Source organism: Chinchilla lanigera, unplaced genomic scaffold (assembly GCF_000276665.1).
Source record: "Chinchilla lanigera isolate Chin_1 unplaced genomic scaffold, ChiLan1.0 scaffold00131, whole genome shotgun sequence".
NCBI lineage: Eukaryota > Metazoa > Chordata > Mammalia > Rodentia > Chinchillidae > Chinchilla > Chinchilla lanigera.
In genome coordinates this window covers 2,166,130-2,180,440 of record NW_004955532.1, presented here as the reverse complement: position 1 = coordinate 2,180,440, position 14,311 = coordinate 2,166,130, and the positions used below count along the sequence as shown (strand labels likewise).

The following is a 14,311-nucleotide window of genomic DNA, read 5'->3' as shown; positions in this document are numbered from 1 at the left end:
GCCGGAGGGGACAGCAAGCCCTTCAGTCGGAGGACCACCTGCTCACCCGCCCCTTGGGCTTGTTTACTTGCCGAGGGAGCGGATCACTTGCGTGGTGGGCTGGGGCTGCCTGTTCTATTAAGCATGGTCTCCCCAGTACCTGAACCCCGTATGGCCCATGCAGTGGATACGCTGTAGAAATACATAAATCACCCTGTGTAATGGGAGGACGGGCCCACCAGGGAGGCCTTAGTGAGCCGGCCCTCCATGAACTTCTCCTGGACAGGTATATCCAGGGGGCCTCGTCACCTAAGGACATGGTCATCATCGTGGACGTGTGAGTGAGCAGTGCTGGCGGGCAGGGCGGGACGGGGCTGGGGCTGGGCTCTGCTGGCTTAGACCCTGTTGGGGGAAGGACAGGAGGACACCTGAGGGCCCCAACGGCCCCTGGCTGACCTCCTCAGGAGTGGCAGTGTGAGTGGCCTGACGCTGAAGCTGATGAAGACGTCTGTCTGTGAGATGCTGGACACGCTGTCTGATGACGACTTTGTGAATGTGGCATCGGTGAGTGCCAGGGCGGCGGGCAGGTGGGGCACTGGTCACCCCCACTTGCCCTGTTGCTCTGACCGCTGCAGCCCTGTGCACCAGCTGCCTACTCAGCCAGCCTGAGGCCCCTCGCCACCTTACTGTTCCTGCAGTTCAACGAGAAGGCACAGCCTGTGTCTTGCTTCACACACCTGGTGCAAGCCAATGTGCGTAACAAGAAGGTGTTCAAGGAGGCCGTGCAGGGCATGGTGGCCAAGGGCACCACCGGCTACAAGGCTGGCTTTGAGTATGCCTTTGACCAGCTGCAGAACGTGAGCCCCACGGGTGGACGGCTGGGTGGACAGGGGCGGGCGAGGGCCAGGCTTCATGACACCGGGAAATAAAGACTGATACCCTTGTTAGCACCAAACAGGCGACATGGACAGATAGCACCATCTACTGGGGGCACGGGGTGGGCGCCGGAAGGCCAAGCCTGCCAGGGGAGGGAGGCACTGCCCCCCAGGGGTGGAAGCTGAGAGCCCCCTGACTCCACGCTCCCCCTGCCCAGTCCAACATCACCCGGGCCAACTGCAATAAGATGATCATGATGTTCACGGACGGCGGTGAGGACCGTGTGCAGGACGTCTTCGAGAAGTACAACTGGCCCAATCGGACGGTGAGGCCAGGCCTGGGGGGGGGTGCCCCGATTCGGTCCTGGACGAGGACGAGCTGTCCTCGACGGCTACAGCAGTAACCTGAAGCCCCCCACAGGTCCGTGTGTTCACCTTCTCTGTGGGGCAGCATAACTACGACGTCACCCCGCTGCAGTGGATGGCCTGCACCAACAAAGGTATCGCTTCTGATGTCAGTGCCAGGGTGCCAGGGCCCGCTGCCCACTGTCCATCCGTGTGGCCAGCTGTCTGTCCATCTAGTCAATCTTTCCATACACGTGGGTGTCCACGGGCTGTCTGACTTGTCCTTCTGACTGAGCGTCTCTTGCCCATTTGACGTCCGTCCATCGTCCATCTGTCTCCCAGACTGTGTGCTTCTGCATATGTGCCAGTCAATCCCTCTCTGTACGCTTGGGCCTGGCTGCTGGGTGGACTCTGAATGGTGATGCTGTCCTAGAGCGAGACGGTGTCACTGTGCTCAGCCTTCCTCCCCCGATGCCCCTGGTCATCTTCCGTAGCACTGGCCTGAGGGACAGGCAGTGGCGGGAAGCACAGAGGAATATGAGTTTGGGGGAAGGGACACCAAAGCTAGAGGGAGCCTAAGAAGCAAGGCAGGACTACCCAAGTACCCCACAGAGCAGGACCCCCGACGCTGTGGGTCCCCGCAGGCCGCCCAGCCCACGCTGCCCCTGCTCCCTTCCCAGGTTACTACTTCGAGATTCCTTCCATCGGAGCCATCCGCATCAACACGCAGGTGAGACTGCGGCCGCCCGCCAGCCCTTCACTCCTCACCGTCCCTGGTTCGGCGCTCTGGGCTGCCGTGGGCTTAGTGCCCTCTGGTGGCGGCTGTGGGACAATCCTAAGCACAGAGAAGCAGAAAAGAGTGAGGAGGGCACCAATAAGCCCTGATGCCCCTCCCCAGGAGTATCTGGACGTGCTGGGCAGGCCCATGGTGCTGGCAGGCAAGGAGGCCAAGCAGGTGCAGTGGACCAACGTGTATGAGGACGCACTGGTAAGGCCTCTGCCGAGGAAGGGGGCTGGCCACCTTCCCCAGGGACAGGCCCCAGGGCCAAGACCCTTGCGTACCCCCTCTGGGGTTAACCGGGCAGAGGAGAAGGAAAGACAAGCTCCACCTGAACCGCTGCTCTGAGCACTCAGGTGAGGCCGGAACTGGCCATCCTCCTCTTCCTGCAGGGGCTGGGGTTGGTGGTCACAGGGACCCTCCCTGTGTTCAACCTGACGCAAGATGGTCCTGGGGAAAAGAAGGTGAGGGTCCCCACGGGGGAGGGTGCCTGGGGAGGGTTGGGTACCCCGCTGCAGGTCTGGGGGTGGAGGAGGAATGGGCCCATGAGAGCAACTTGAGGCCTGGGGGTAGGGCCTGGGCGGGGGACCTCCCTCATGGAACTGAGCCTGTTGCAGACCTGCCCCCATGCGTCTCCTCCCAGAACCAGCTGATCCTCGGGGTGATGGGCATCGACGTGGCTCTGAACGATATCAAGAGGCTGACTCCCAACTACACGGTGCGTGTCCACTTGCACTCCTGCCCTGCTTTGCCTCCCATGTGGGTACAAACCAGGCTCAGCCAAGGGGACTCGGGGGGTTCACAGCACCTCCATGCTGACCTCAGAGTTCAAGGAATCAGGGAGGGTTGCGCTGGGAGGTGGCCTTGGCCCTGGAGCTAGTGTGGCAAACTTTCTCCAAAGGGCCAAGCTGTGAATATTCTGGGCTTTACCAGCCTAACATCCATTCTGTTTCATGTCTTTTTTCTTTTTTTTTAATACCGGGAATCAAACTCAGGACCTTGCCCTTACCAGGCAGGCGCTGTGCCGCTGAGCTACATCCCCGGCTAACACCCTTTTTATTCTTTGCGGCTGCGTTGTGAGAGCAGCCACAGAGAGAACATAAGCACCCGGAGTAACTGTGCCCCTACACAGTTCTATTTCTCGTGCTGTTATTTGGATTTCACACCATCTTTACATGTCATGAAACAGAATGTTTTCTTTATCTTTTTTTTTTAACTACTTAAAAACAAACCCATTCTTAGAGCTGGATGCACTGGTGCACACTTGTAATCCAGCTATTCGGGAGCCTGAGGCAGGACAATGGCAAGTTCAAAGCCAGCCTGGGTAACGTAGTGAAATCCTGCCTCAAAATAAAAAAGGGCAGAGCACTTGACTAGCATGTGTCAAAGCCCTGGCTTCGATCCTCGATACCACAAAGAGAAAATATTTCTTAGTTCACAGCTTTAGAATAGCAAGCAGCAGGCCGGACGTGGTCCCTGTGCCTAGGCAGGAGTATCCTGGGCATGAAGGAGGGGAAGGCGTACATTGGAGGGAGAGAACTCACTGGGAAAGACCTGAGGGCAGAAAACAGTCCTGAACCAAGGAAGGGCCGGGGTAGTGGCGTGGTGTCCCAGGGCCCTTGGTTAGGGAACTTGGGTCCTGGCTGTGCAAAGGGCAGGAGATGGGCGTGTGTGACGGCTGCCTTAGGCCTGAGCTACATGAAGCCCCTGCTTGGCCCTGAGAGGGCAGTGACTGTGGCTGGGCCTCCATATACACGGAGCAAACTGCTCAGAGGTAGGGACCAGGCCCAAAGCGCTGCTCCTTCCTACTTCCCTTCACCTGGAGAAGTCCTCTCCTGCCTCCTCCCGCTGCGCTCTCCTGAGCTAGGACGAGGAGGAGACACAAAGCAGCAGCAGTACCAGCAGTACTTAGCCTCGGCCCCATGGAGGCAGAGAGGTGGGACTGGCTGGCAGTTCCCTGGGAACCTCAGATGGCAGAATGCCTTGGCAGGGCTGGTCCTTAGGGTCGCCCAGCATTCCAGCCTAGCTGGGGGGCCTTGGCCCAAGGCAGGCAAACAGCCTCCTTGGCAGCGTGGGAGACAGAATGGGCAAGAGCTTCCAGAGCCCAGCCCTCCAGATCCTGAGCTCCCATGTGTACCCCCAGCTTGGAGCCAACGGCTACGTGTTTGCCATCGATCTGAATGGCTACGTGTTGCTGCACCCCAATCTCAAGCCCCAGGTGAGCCAGAAGGGTGACTGGAGGGTGGGGGAACCCTGTAAGGTGAGAACACCTGACGTCCTGCCCTGCCTCCCCCAGACCACTAACTTCCGGGAGCCCGTAACTCTGGACTTTCTGGATGCAGAGCTGGAGGACGAGAACAAGGAGGAGGTGAGGGGAGATGGGAAGGAGGGCTGGGGAGGCGGGCAGAGAGCAGAGGCGGTCACAGCTCTGCCCTTCCAGATCCGGCGGAGCATGATCGATGGCAGCAAGGGGCACAGGCAGATCAGAACGTTGGTCAAATCCTTGGACGAGGTGAGAAGCAGGGGCGGGAGACACGGAGTCGGAGTGGGCAGCCGCCTGCACCCGCCACCCCGGCCTGCGAGCCCGCCCCTGACCCTGACGCCGCCTCCTCTCGCAGAGGTACATAGACGAGGTGACTCGGAACTACACCTGGGTGCCTATACGGAGCACCAACTACAGGTGAGTGGGCCGGGGCCGGGCAAGCACGGGGTGGGGGCCTCCTCCCCACCTCTGCTGGGACGGTCACCCCACGGGGCACCAGCAGCCAGGCTCCTCGCTGCTCACCTGGGACAGAGTCCCCAGACAGCAGGTCGTGGGAAGATGGGACAGAGCACCGGATGTGTCCTCAGTGCCTCTGCCCCTCTCATCCGCCCGGGGTATCTTCACAGCACTTTCACTGCCCGCTTTCCCCCAGCACCACAGCTTCAGGGCAGGTTCCCTGTGGGTCAGGCTGAGCCAGCACAGGTCTTCTCATGCCCTGCACGGCTGGCCCACCCTGAAGTCCAGGGGCTGCGCACACCAGGCCCAGCGTGTGTGCGCCCCTTGCCAGCCCCGGGTCCTGGTCTCCGCTGCTCCCACAGGGACTGCAGCTCACTCACTCACAATGTGCTGCCCTTGGGAGCTTGCAGTGGGACAGGCGGGGTGCTGCGGGAGGTGGATGGGGTGGAGATTTGCTTCGAGGCCTCTGAGACAGTTGGGGGTGCAGAGGACTGGGCCCCTGCTGTATCTAAGGCACCGACACCCAGGCTGCCACAACCCGGGCCTTGATGCCCGGCCCCACAGCCAGGCGGAAGGGGCTCCAGTGCAGACCCCCTCTCCCCAGCGCTGACCACTGCTCCCTCTCTCCTGCTCCACAGCCTGGGGCTAGTGCTCCCACCCTATAGCACCTTCTACCTCCAAGCGAACCTCAGCGACCAGATTCTGCAGGTCAAGTGTAAGTGGCCCGGCCCCTGCCTGCACCCTGCACCCTGCCTCTGCCCCTGCACCCTGGCCGGCCCCGGCAGCAGAGCCTGCTGCGCAGCCCCCACCCGTCTGCCCAGCCCAGGCGCCCACAGGCTGGGGCTCCAGCCTTTGAAAGTCTGTGGAAATCTGCATGCTCGCCTTTTCTCAGATTTGGTTCCAGACCATTCTCTCATGATTTCTGTTGAGGATTCTGTTTTTGGTTTCTCCTACTCCGTGTCTTCCCTCCTTAGCCTGCCTGCCCTGAACACCCCTGGGGGCTGCACTGTTGGAAGACACCCCCCCTTCACTCGCCTCCCCCTGCTCCCCGAGTGGGGCCGCTTCCGGGTGGCCCTCCCTCTCCCCCCCAGGTCACTGCCTTCGCCTCCTCTCTGCCGCTCCTGCCCCTCTGCCTTTCTGACCTCCCTGTACCCCCCACACCCTCCTCCTCCACCTTCCCTTCTTCCATCCCCTCCCACCGCACCTCCACCTCCACTTCCTCCCACTCCCCTCCTTCCGGTCTCCATTTCTCTCCCCACTTCCTTTCTCTGCCCAGCACCCGACTTCCCACAGTCCCTTGACCTCAGCCCTGCCCTCTCCTGGCCCCTTCCCTCCTGCTCCGCTCCCTTCTCCCTCCTGCCCCCCATCCCTCTCCCATTGCTGCGGACTGACCTCTCCCTGTCTCCCCATCTCTCTCCCTTCCCCCCCTCCTTCCTGTCCTCTGCCTGTGCCTCACCCTGCATGCCCTGCTCACCCTGGGCCTCTTGGAGAGGACTGGGTCTCGGGCCTGGCCCAGCCTGCCTGCCCGCACCCGCCCGAGGTCACTGGGAGGGAGGCTGGGGCTCCGGCCCCACCGGGTGCCCCCCACCTGCCTGGCCGACTGGGGCTCATCTCCTTTGAGTTTTCTCGCTCTCTCTCTCTCTCTCATGTCGTTTTTTTGCAAGAAGTTTCCTTTCGGTATGATGATGAGACACAATATTTTCATTCAAACAGTCATTGAATAAAATATTGTTTGTGCCCCTCCCCTTCCCCTCCCCCTTTTCGTTTGTTTTTGTGTTTGTGTTTTTGTTTTCCTCGCTTTCTCTCTTGGTGGACTGTCCCAGTGCCAATCAGCAAACTGAAGGGCAAGTATATTCAGAACCAGTGCACCCTCCTCTCCCCACCCCGCCCGCCCTCACACCCCTGCTTGCCCCCCTCCCTGCCCAGGACCAGCCACACCCCGCCCACCGGGGCTCCCCTCCCAGCATCCCTTGGCTCCTCAGTTCTTGCCTTTCCTCTGATTCCTAAGCACCTTAGAGCCAGCGGCCCTTTCCCTGGGCCTGCCTGCAGGGAGATCTCCAAGTGTCTGCAGCCCAGGCCCCTCCCGTGTACTCCTTCTCCCTGGGAAGGCTCTGCCCCCACCCGTTCACCTCCTCTGGCCCTCCAAGACAACTCAACAGTGGGGGCAGCACTGGGTGCCTTTCCACCCCGTTCCGCCCAGCAAGGGAAGGGCTCAAGATGCCAGGGTAGGGGGCTGGGGATTTAGCTCAGCGGCACAGCACCTGCCTGGCAAGTGCAAGGTCGTGAGTTCAATTCCCAGTACCGGAAAAAAAAAAAAGATGCCAGTGTAGGAGGTAGATCAGCCCTCAGAGGGGCCTCTTCGAGGCTCCCTCGGGCACAGCTCACCCTCTTCTGAACTCTGGCAGTGGCTCCAGCAGCTGGCAGCCCTCCAAGAAGGGACACAGAAGGAATGAGAAGACCCTGGGGCAGAGGGGCACATGGGCAGGCAGCCAGGGCGCAGGATGAGCAAGGTAGACGCCTCATCCCAGGCACTGGCTGAGGTGCTAAAGCTGCACGATTCTGCTGCTCCCACTGCCCCAAGAGGCTTTGCTGAGACCCCTTGGCCCAGCCCCACCTGTGGTACTCACTGTCCCTCGTGAGGACTGGCGGGTGTGGAAAATGTGTTCCCCTGGAGAAGTAAAGTCAGACACAAGGACCGTGGACCTGGCCAGGTACAGAACGGGATCTGTCTGGACCCCGAGGGCCAGCAAAAGAGCTTGTGGGAAACCAGGCTAGGTATGAAGAAAAGGATTCTGGCACTGTGAGGTGCCCAAGCCGGAGAACTTCCAGAAAGGTGAGCTCTGAGGGTGAGAGGAGACAGCACGCAAAGGTCTCTGCCACTAGTGCGGAAAGGGCCACCCTCTCACAGAAAACTTGGGCAGATCAGCCATGCAGAGCCACAGGGCTTGTCCTCCTGAGCGGGAGGTAGGGGCTCCTCAAAATGCACGAGGGGCCCTGTCGGGCCTAGTTGGGCGGGAGGAATACAGCCACCCCCACTGCCTGGGTGGGGCTGGAGGCTGTGCCCTACCCCCACTGCCTTGAGTTGTCTTTTTCTCCGGTTCTCCCACATCCCACCCAGTGACCCCAGAACTACAGGTCCCCGGTAACCATGGCAACCATAGCGTAGTCTCCCTCCCTGCTCCTTCTCCCCCTTTTCTTTCTCCTCCTCCTCTCCCTACCCTCTACCCTTCCCCTTTGGCTTGTGTACAAACCCTACCTCATAGTCCTATCAGAAAGGAACAGTCCAACCAGTGACTTGCCCAGCCTCTCAAGGCATCCCAAGTCTCCCCTACTGAGACCCTTGCAGTGCATCATGGGAGTATCTGAGAACAGGGAAGAAACCCTCCTCTGCACAAGAGAGAGTTTGGGATGTAGGTAAAGACAGATTAGGACAGGGGACTGCCTAGAGTGAGACAGGCCAAGGGCAAAGGAACCCCTCCAGAGGCGGACCAACACAGCGGCCCGTCCACAGTGAGGCCCTTTGGCCACATCCTCCGATTTACTCATAGATCTATCCAAAGACACACACACACACACACACACACGCACCTGTGCTCACACACACGCACAGCTCATAAACTCAGGACAATGCCTAACCGGTGGACCCCTCCACAGGCACCCCCAGCATTCCTCCCCACTGCTCTGAGCCCAACCTGTCCAGGAAGGGAGGAGACACAGCACTTCTTCCCCACTTGCTCCTCATGCTCCCCGCCCAGGAAAGCAGGCGTGAGGTGCCACGCACGCCCAGTCCCAGAGAGGCCCCCAGACGCCCATGATGCACTGCCATCCACCTCCAGCTCCCCACACGTCTCTGGTTGGACTGTCTGTGCCCATGAGAAACCCCTCGGTTTGGCCATGTTGATGCCTGACACAGAACAAAAGCAAGACCTACCAAAATGCAAACAGCTGCGGCAAAGAAAGATAAACATCCGCAGCCAAAAGCCAATTCCCTGCCACAAAGTCTCTTTGGAGGCAAAGGAAGCTCAGCATGTGGTTTTTTTCCCACTGTGGATGTAATAAGAGCAAGACTGGCGCTTCCCCCAGACCATGCATATATATAGCAGTGTGTGTATATATATGTGTGTGTGTGTGTGTCCGTGTATATGTGCTATACAGCCGTATGGAAGCATATACAGCCACGCCAAGGGATCACTGCCGACAGAGGACCAGGCCTGGGCAACATATTGGCTATAACTGCCCTCCTCCTGTGATGCCGTAGTCTCCACAGGCCCCCACCCCTCACCTGTCCCTTCTCTCTGGCTCCAACCTGAAAGTGGAAATGGCGGGTTCCCTCTTTGCCGGTGTCTCCCCGTCCCTCAAGCCACCCTCTTCCTTGCCCTCCAGCCCTGTCAGCTCTGAGCCCCCTAGCCTCCTGCCTCCCCAGCCCCCGCCGGATAACCCCCCATTTCTGTTGCAGATTTTGAGTTCCTGCTCCCCAGCAGCTTTGAGTCTGAAGGACATGTTTTCATTGCTCCCAGGTAGCTTGCGTGTGGCCTTGCTGAGGTGTCCTCCCCCACCCCAACCGCCCTGGCCCACCTCCTGCACCGCTGCCTGGAGCTCTGTGTGTCTGTGTCCTGTGCAGTGTTGCCCCCGCCACCAGCCCTCATACATAGCCTGGTATGTGCGGCTGTGTACATACCCAGGCCATGTCGCCGCACCAGGCAGCAGGGGCCGGTGGCCCACAGCCCATCTCCCACCAGCCTGGGGCAGCAGGGTTCTGGACTCTGCTCACCTTCCCCGCCCCCTAGGCCACCAGGAAGGAGTCCCTTGCTAGGCAGCTGCTGCTCTGGTTTGTGGTGTCCTGCCCATCCCCCACCTGCACCCTTTGTTGTCCTGTGTCTGTCAGTGTTTGCGTGGGTCTGAGGGCTGAGCCAGCCAGAGCCCCCGTCAGCAGTGCCGAGCTAGGAGTGGTGGTTCGCTGAGAAGGGAGGACAGGTGGGAGGGAGGAAGCCAGAGGCCCTGAGCTGCTCTGCCAGAGAGGGGTCAGGGCCTAGGGCCAGCCTGGCCTGGGCCATCCCTGGAGCGCACGTTCAGCATGCACACACACCCTCGCGCGCACACTCGGCCTTTGGCCCACGTCTGAGGAGGCCAGGGCCCCGGCCGCTGAAGGCCTCTGTGGCCTGGGTTTTGGATGAGGGCAGGTAGGTGCAGTGGGCAAACATATTCTAGGCACCACATGGGGGCTCTGGACACTCCAAACCTCCGTGCATACGCTCATGCGTGCATGCACCCACAGACTTCTCTGTGACCCCCTCTGTAGAATTGTGTGCGTATTTGTGAGTCGTGTACATGTGTAAGAGTCGGAGTGTAGAGTTGGGTAGGGTGGCACACGCCTGTAATCCCAGCCCCTGGGAGGCTGAGGCAGGAGGATCACTGAGTTCAAGGCCAGCCTGAACTACACAGCAAGACCCTGTCTAAAAAAGAAGACTCGGGGTATAAATGAGGGTGGGTTCTGTGTATTAGTGACGGTGGGAAGGTGTGTGACCCACGCGACCCTGAGGTCCCTCTCTGAGGGGCAGGACTCTTTCTGTCACCTCTGCATCTTTGGCTCAGAAGATCTCAGTAAACATGTAGGGTGAGTGAATGAAGCGCCCTGCAGTTGTGACGGCACCTGTCACATGTACGGCATGTCTGGGATACAGCTGTGAGGGTGTCACTCTGGGAATGCCAGCTGTGGCCTCCATGCACAGAAGCACAGGGTGTGTACTGCATAAAGGCCCTGGGGACCAGGGAGTAGACAAGGGCTGAGACCCAGTGTCAGTTCCCCCCTCTGAGCCCTAGCACAGCCTGGGGACGTGGCACATTTTTAAAATTTCCACAGAGTAGGCCAGGCTTGGTGACGCACACCTGTAATCCCAGGGAGGCTGAAGCACTAGGACTGTTGTGAGTTCGAGACCAACCTGGGCTACAAAGTGAGCTCAAGGCCAGCCTGAACTGCATAGTGAGACCCTGTCTCAAAAAGACAAAAAAAAAATTCCCACAGAGTAGCTGCCACACAGGCCACTGGAGAGGCCCTGGTAGCAGGAACACTGGGCAGGAGAAACGGCTCCATCGATCAGCATAGAGAAGTGCTCACCAAGACTTCTAGACAGCAGAGCCCCAGGCAGGCCCTACCACACTCTCCGTGTTTTCTGGACCCAGAGCCTGATCCCAGGGAGGGCCTGGGAGAGGTGAGGGGTTGGCTTGCCCACTGGCGGGACAAGACTATTTTAGAGAAGGGGAAGAGCCAACCTGAGGACTCACAGTTCGTACTCAGTCCTTGTACCCTCTGCTATGGTGAGGAAAGTGAGTCTCAGGGATCTTGAGTGAACTCCCCAAAGGTTCACAGCCAGGAAGAGGCAAGGTGCAGAGGCCAAGGCTAGTACTCAGTCCTGCCTTGTGGCTGCAAGAATCCTGTGGGCTGGGGATATAGCTCAGTGGCATAAGCGCCTGCCTGGCAAGCACAACGTCCTGAGTTTGATTCCCAGTACCAAAAAAAAAAAAGAATCCTGTAGGGCATGTAGGTGGCATTTTCTAAGGCCACCCAGGCACACCATCCAGGTCCACCTATGCAGGAGAGATGGGAGGTTCTACAGGGCCAAGACCAGGAGAATCACCAAGGTGGAGGAAGCAGACCATTCTCGTGTAGCCCCAGCTACCTCAGCTCAGACCTGGCAGCCTGCAGGCACACAGCAGCTGCGGCCTGTAAGAACACACAAGCCCCTTCCTGAGGCCTGGGCTTCTCAGCGAGTGGCCAGGAAGGCCTGCTGGGAAGCCTTGACCGCACCGCCCAGTCCAGCTCCCCAAGCCCACTCTTCTTGCCCCCACCCCCACCCCAGAGAGTATTGCAAGGATCTGAATGCCTCAGACAACAACACCGAGTTCCTGAAAAACTTCATTGAACTCATGGAGAAAGTGACTCCAGACTCCAAGCAGTGTGAGTGTCGGGCAGGGAAACTGGATTTGGGCGGTGCCCAGGCAGTGTGGGGGCGGAGCGGAGGAACCTGGATACTGGGAAGATACAAAAGGAGCAGGCGCAAGCGCAGGCCAGGGCTTGGCCCAAGGCCCAGGCCAGGCCAGGCTCCTTCTGGAAGCTCGCGGGTGGAGGCGAGGGTGGGTGGGCTGCTGCAGGAAGATCCCCTCCATGCGGCCTCTCTGTTCCAGGCAACAACTTCCTCCTGCACAACCTGATCTTGGACACAGGCATCACACAGCAGCTGGTGGAGCGCGTGTGGCGGGACCAGGATCTCAACACGTACGCACCACCCAGGCTGCAGGGGCAGGAGGCTGGGATGGGCCCAGAGGCCCTGGCCCTGTCCAGCAGAAGGCAGGCCTGTGACCGCACCTCCCTGCTGCCCCCAGGTACAGCCTGCTGGCCGTGTTTGCTGCCACCGATGGTGGCATCACACGCGTCTTCCCCAACAAGTAAGTGACCTACCCCACTCTCCAGCACCTGCCCTGTCTGGAACCTTGTCCCTATTCTGCCACCCTGAGACCTCTCTGCGCTGCTGAGACCACTGTCCCCCACAAACGACCCCTTACTCACCAAGCTCTGCCTCCCTTGGGTGCTCCAGGGCAGCTGAGGACTGGACAGAGAACCCTGAACCCTTCAATGCCAGCTTCTACCGCCGCAGCCTGGATAACCACGGTTATATCTTCAAGCCCCCACATCAGGACAGTGAGTGTCTGTCCAGGGTACCCAGCAGCAGGTGGGAAGCCTCAGCATCCTGGCTGCTCAGGCAAAGCTAGGCTGTGTTCTCCAAGGCCCCTCTCAAATGTGGCACTGCGGAAACCAGGGCAGACGTGAAGCAAGAGCTGGGCTGTGCCAAACACTGCTAGGTGCTGGGTGCTTAGGCTACGGTCAGCCCTGGGTTGGTACGGTCCAGTTGGAGTGGTCAGTGTGGCCACCAGCCCCCACCCTGACTGCCATCCACCCCACCTCAGCCTTGTTAAGGCCGCTGGAACTGGAGAACGACACCGTGGGCGTCCTTGTCAGCACAGCCGTGGAGCTCAGCCTAAGTGGGCGCACACTGAGGCCCGCAGGTGTGTTCCTGGGGCAGAGGAGGGGGAAGAGGCAGTGAGCAGCATGCGTCCCAGACGGGGAGCACTGAAGGCCCCTTCCTCTCTCACGCAGTGGTGGGCGTCAAGCTGGACCTGGAGGCTTGGGCTGAGAAGTTCAAGGTGCTTGCCAGTAACCGCACCCACCAGGACCAGCCTCAGAAGGTATGAGGTCTGCAGAAGGGGTAAGCCTGGCAGTGTCCTTTCTGGAGCCCCAGGGACTCCTACCAAGCCTCCCACTCAAGGGTAGCTCCAACACCTCCCAGAAGGCAGGGGCTACGCCAGAGGCCCTGGGGAACTGAGTGACACAGGGAGGAAGGCCGGTGGGTGCCTTACAGTCCTCCTTCTCTGCCCAGCAGTGTGGCCCCAGCAGCCATTGTGAGATGGACTGTGAGGTTAACAATGAGGTGCGTATGCCCTGGGCCCCAGCTCCCCCACTTGTCCCAGCTGTGACTTCAAGCCCATCCCCTAGCCTTTGGGTCCCAGCAGCCCCACCCCGACCTCACAGCCTAACCAGGATGGGGGATGCCCCCCACACACTGAACCATTGGTGCGCCAGGGCCGGAAGTGGAGGGTCTGGGACCAGCCCCCTCTCCATTTTCCTGTCCCTCCCCACCTCTCAGGACCTACTGTGTGTCCTCATTGATGACGGAGGGTTCCTGGTGCTGTCAAACCAGAACCATCAGTGGGACCAGGTGAGGGTCAGGAGGAGGAGGGTGGAGGAGGGCATAAGGGGGTAGGCTTCTGCCAGCCCTGTGACCACTGCCCCCTCCTGGCATCCCCAGGTTGGCAGGTTCTTCAGTGAGGTGGATGCCAACCTGATGCTGGCACTCTACAACAATTCCTTCTACACCCGCAAGGAGTCCTACGACTATCAGGCAGCCTGTGCCCCCCAGCCTCCGGGCAACCTGGGTGCTGCACCCCGGGGTGTCTTTGTGGTGAGTCCTAAGAAATGAGTGGAGATGGGGGCGGGGAGACCTGACCACAGACGACCCCCCACCTGTGACATCAGACAGCTGGGGGCGGCCTAAGGGGAGAGGCAGCAGTGCAGCCATGCCCCTCTCCACAGCCCACCGTTGCAGACTTCCTTAACCTGGCCTGGTGGACCTCTGCTGCCGCCTGGTGAGTCCTGCGGAAGGAAGGCAGAAGAGGCCCTGGCTGGCCCCGCGGGCTTGCAAGTGAGGCGAGGCTCTGGCCTCCGCTGACTCGGTGCGCCTCGCTCTGCAGGTCTCTGTTCCAGCAGCTGCTCTACGGCCTAGTCTGCCACAGCTGGTTCCAGGCGGGTAGGTTGGGTTTGGGAGGCTGGTCTTCGCATCCCTGACCCGGGTCCAAAGGGAGGCGGGCTCAGGGTCTGCGGGCGGGGCTGAGGCGCTCTGGGACCGGCAGACCCCGCGGAGGCCGAAGGGAGCCCCGAGGCGCGCGAGAGCAGCTGCGTCATGAAGCAGACCCAGTACTACTTCGGCTCGGTGAACGCCTCCTACAACGCCATCATCGACTGCGGAAACTGCTCCAGGTGCGGGCGGGGGCGGGGATGGCGGG

General features: G+C 60.2%; 1 protein-coding gene and 1 long non-coding RNA gene across 13 annotated transcripts in view; one reads left to right on the top strand and one right to left on the bottom strand.

Moving 5' to 3' along the window:
* Cacna2d2 (calcium channel, voltage-dependent, alpha 2/delta subunit 2) overlaps positions 1–14,311 on the top strand; it is a 119,981-nt gene that overhangs the window by 103,069 nt on the left and 2,601 nt on the right. For 2 of the 12 annotated variants that reach the window (XM_005410284.2, XM_005410281.2), the window contains exons 9-35: positions 266–316; positions 444–543; positions 678–836; positions 1,073–1,180; positions 1,276–1,354; positions 1,880–1,929; positions 2,098–2,187; positions 2,370–2,441; positions 2,621–2,695; positions 4,121–4,195; positions 4,274–4,345; positions 4,418–4,489; positions 4,596–4,657; positions 5,335–5,411; positions 9,153–9,213; positions 11,554–11,651; positions 11,879–11,969; positions 12,077–12,139; positions 12,289–12,392; positions 12,659–12,757; positions 12,849–12,937; positions 13,132–13,179; positions 13,396–13,467; positions 13,558–13,710; positions 13,842–13,894; positions 14,000–14,055; positions 14,159–14,285. In XM_005410284.2, the coding sequence (XP_005410341.1) occupies positions 266–316; positions 444–543; positions 678–836; positions 1,073–1,180; positions 1,276–1,354; positions 1,880–1,929; positions 2,098–2,187; positions 2,370–2,441; positions 2,621–2,695; positions 4,121–4,195; positions 4,274–4,345; positions 4,418–4,489; positions 4,596–4,657; positions 5,335–5,411; positions 9,153–9,213; positions 11,554–11,651; positions 11,879–11,969; positions 12,077–12,139; positions 12,289–12,392; positions 12,659–12,757; positions 12,849–12,937; positions 13,132–13,179; positions 13,396–13,467; positions 13,558–13,710; positions 13,842–13,894; positions 14,000–14,055; positions 14,159–14,285 (2,256 nt within the window). Of the gene's footprint in view, positions 1–265; positions 317–443; positions 544–677; positions 837–1,072; positions 1,181–1,275; positions 1,355–1,879; positions 1,930–2,097; positions 2,188–2,369; positions 2,442–2,620; positions 2,696–4,120; positions 4,346–4,417; positions 4,490–4,595; positions 4,658–5,334; positions 5,412–6,519; positions 6,541–9,152; positions 9,214–11,553; positions 11,652–11,878; positions 11,970–12,076; positions 12,140–12,288; positions 12,393–12,658; positions 12,758–12,848; positions 12,938–13,128; positions 13,468–13,557; positions 13,711–13,841; positions 13,895–13,999; positions 14,056–14,158; positions 14,286–14,311 lie in introns of all 12 variants that reach the window. The other 10 variants (XM_005410283.2, XM_005410280.2, XM_013507588.1 and 7 more) reach the window with 8 other exon arrangements.
* Positions 12,405–14,093, bottom strand: LOC102007466. The gene is made up of 3 exons (XR_264727.2): positions 13,773–14,093; positions 12,654–12,765; positions 12,405–12,497 (listed from the first exon to the last, which is right to left on the bottom strand). It is a non-coding gene; the product is annotated as an uncharacterized LOC102007466 (long non-coding RNA).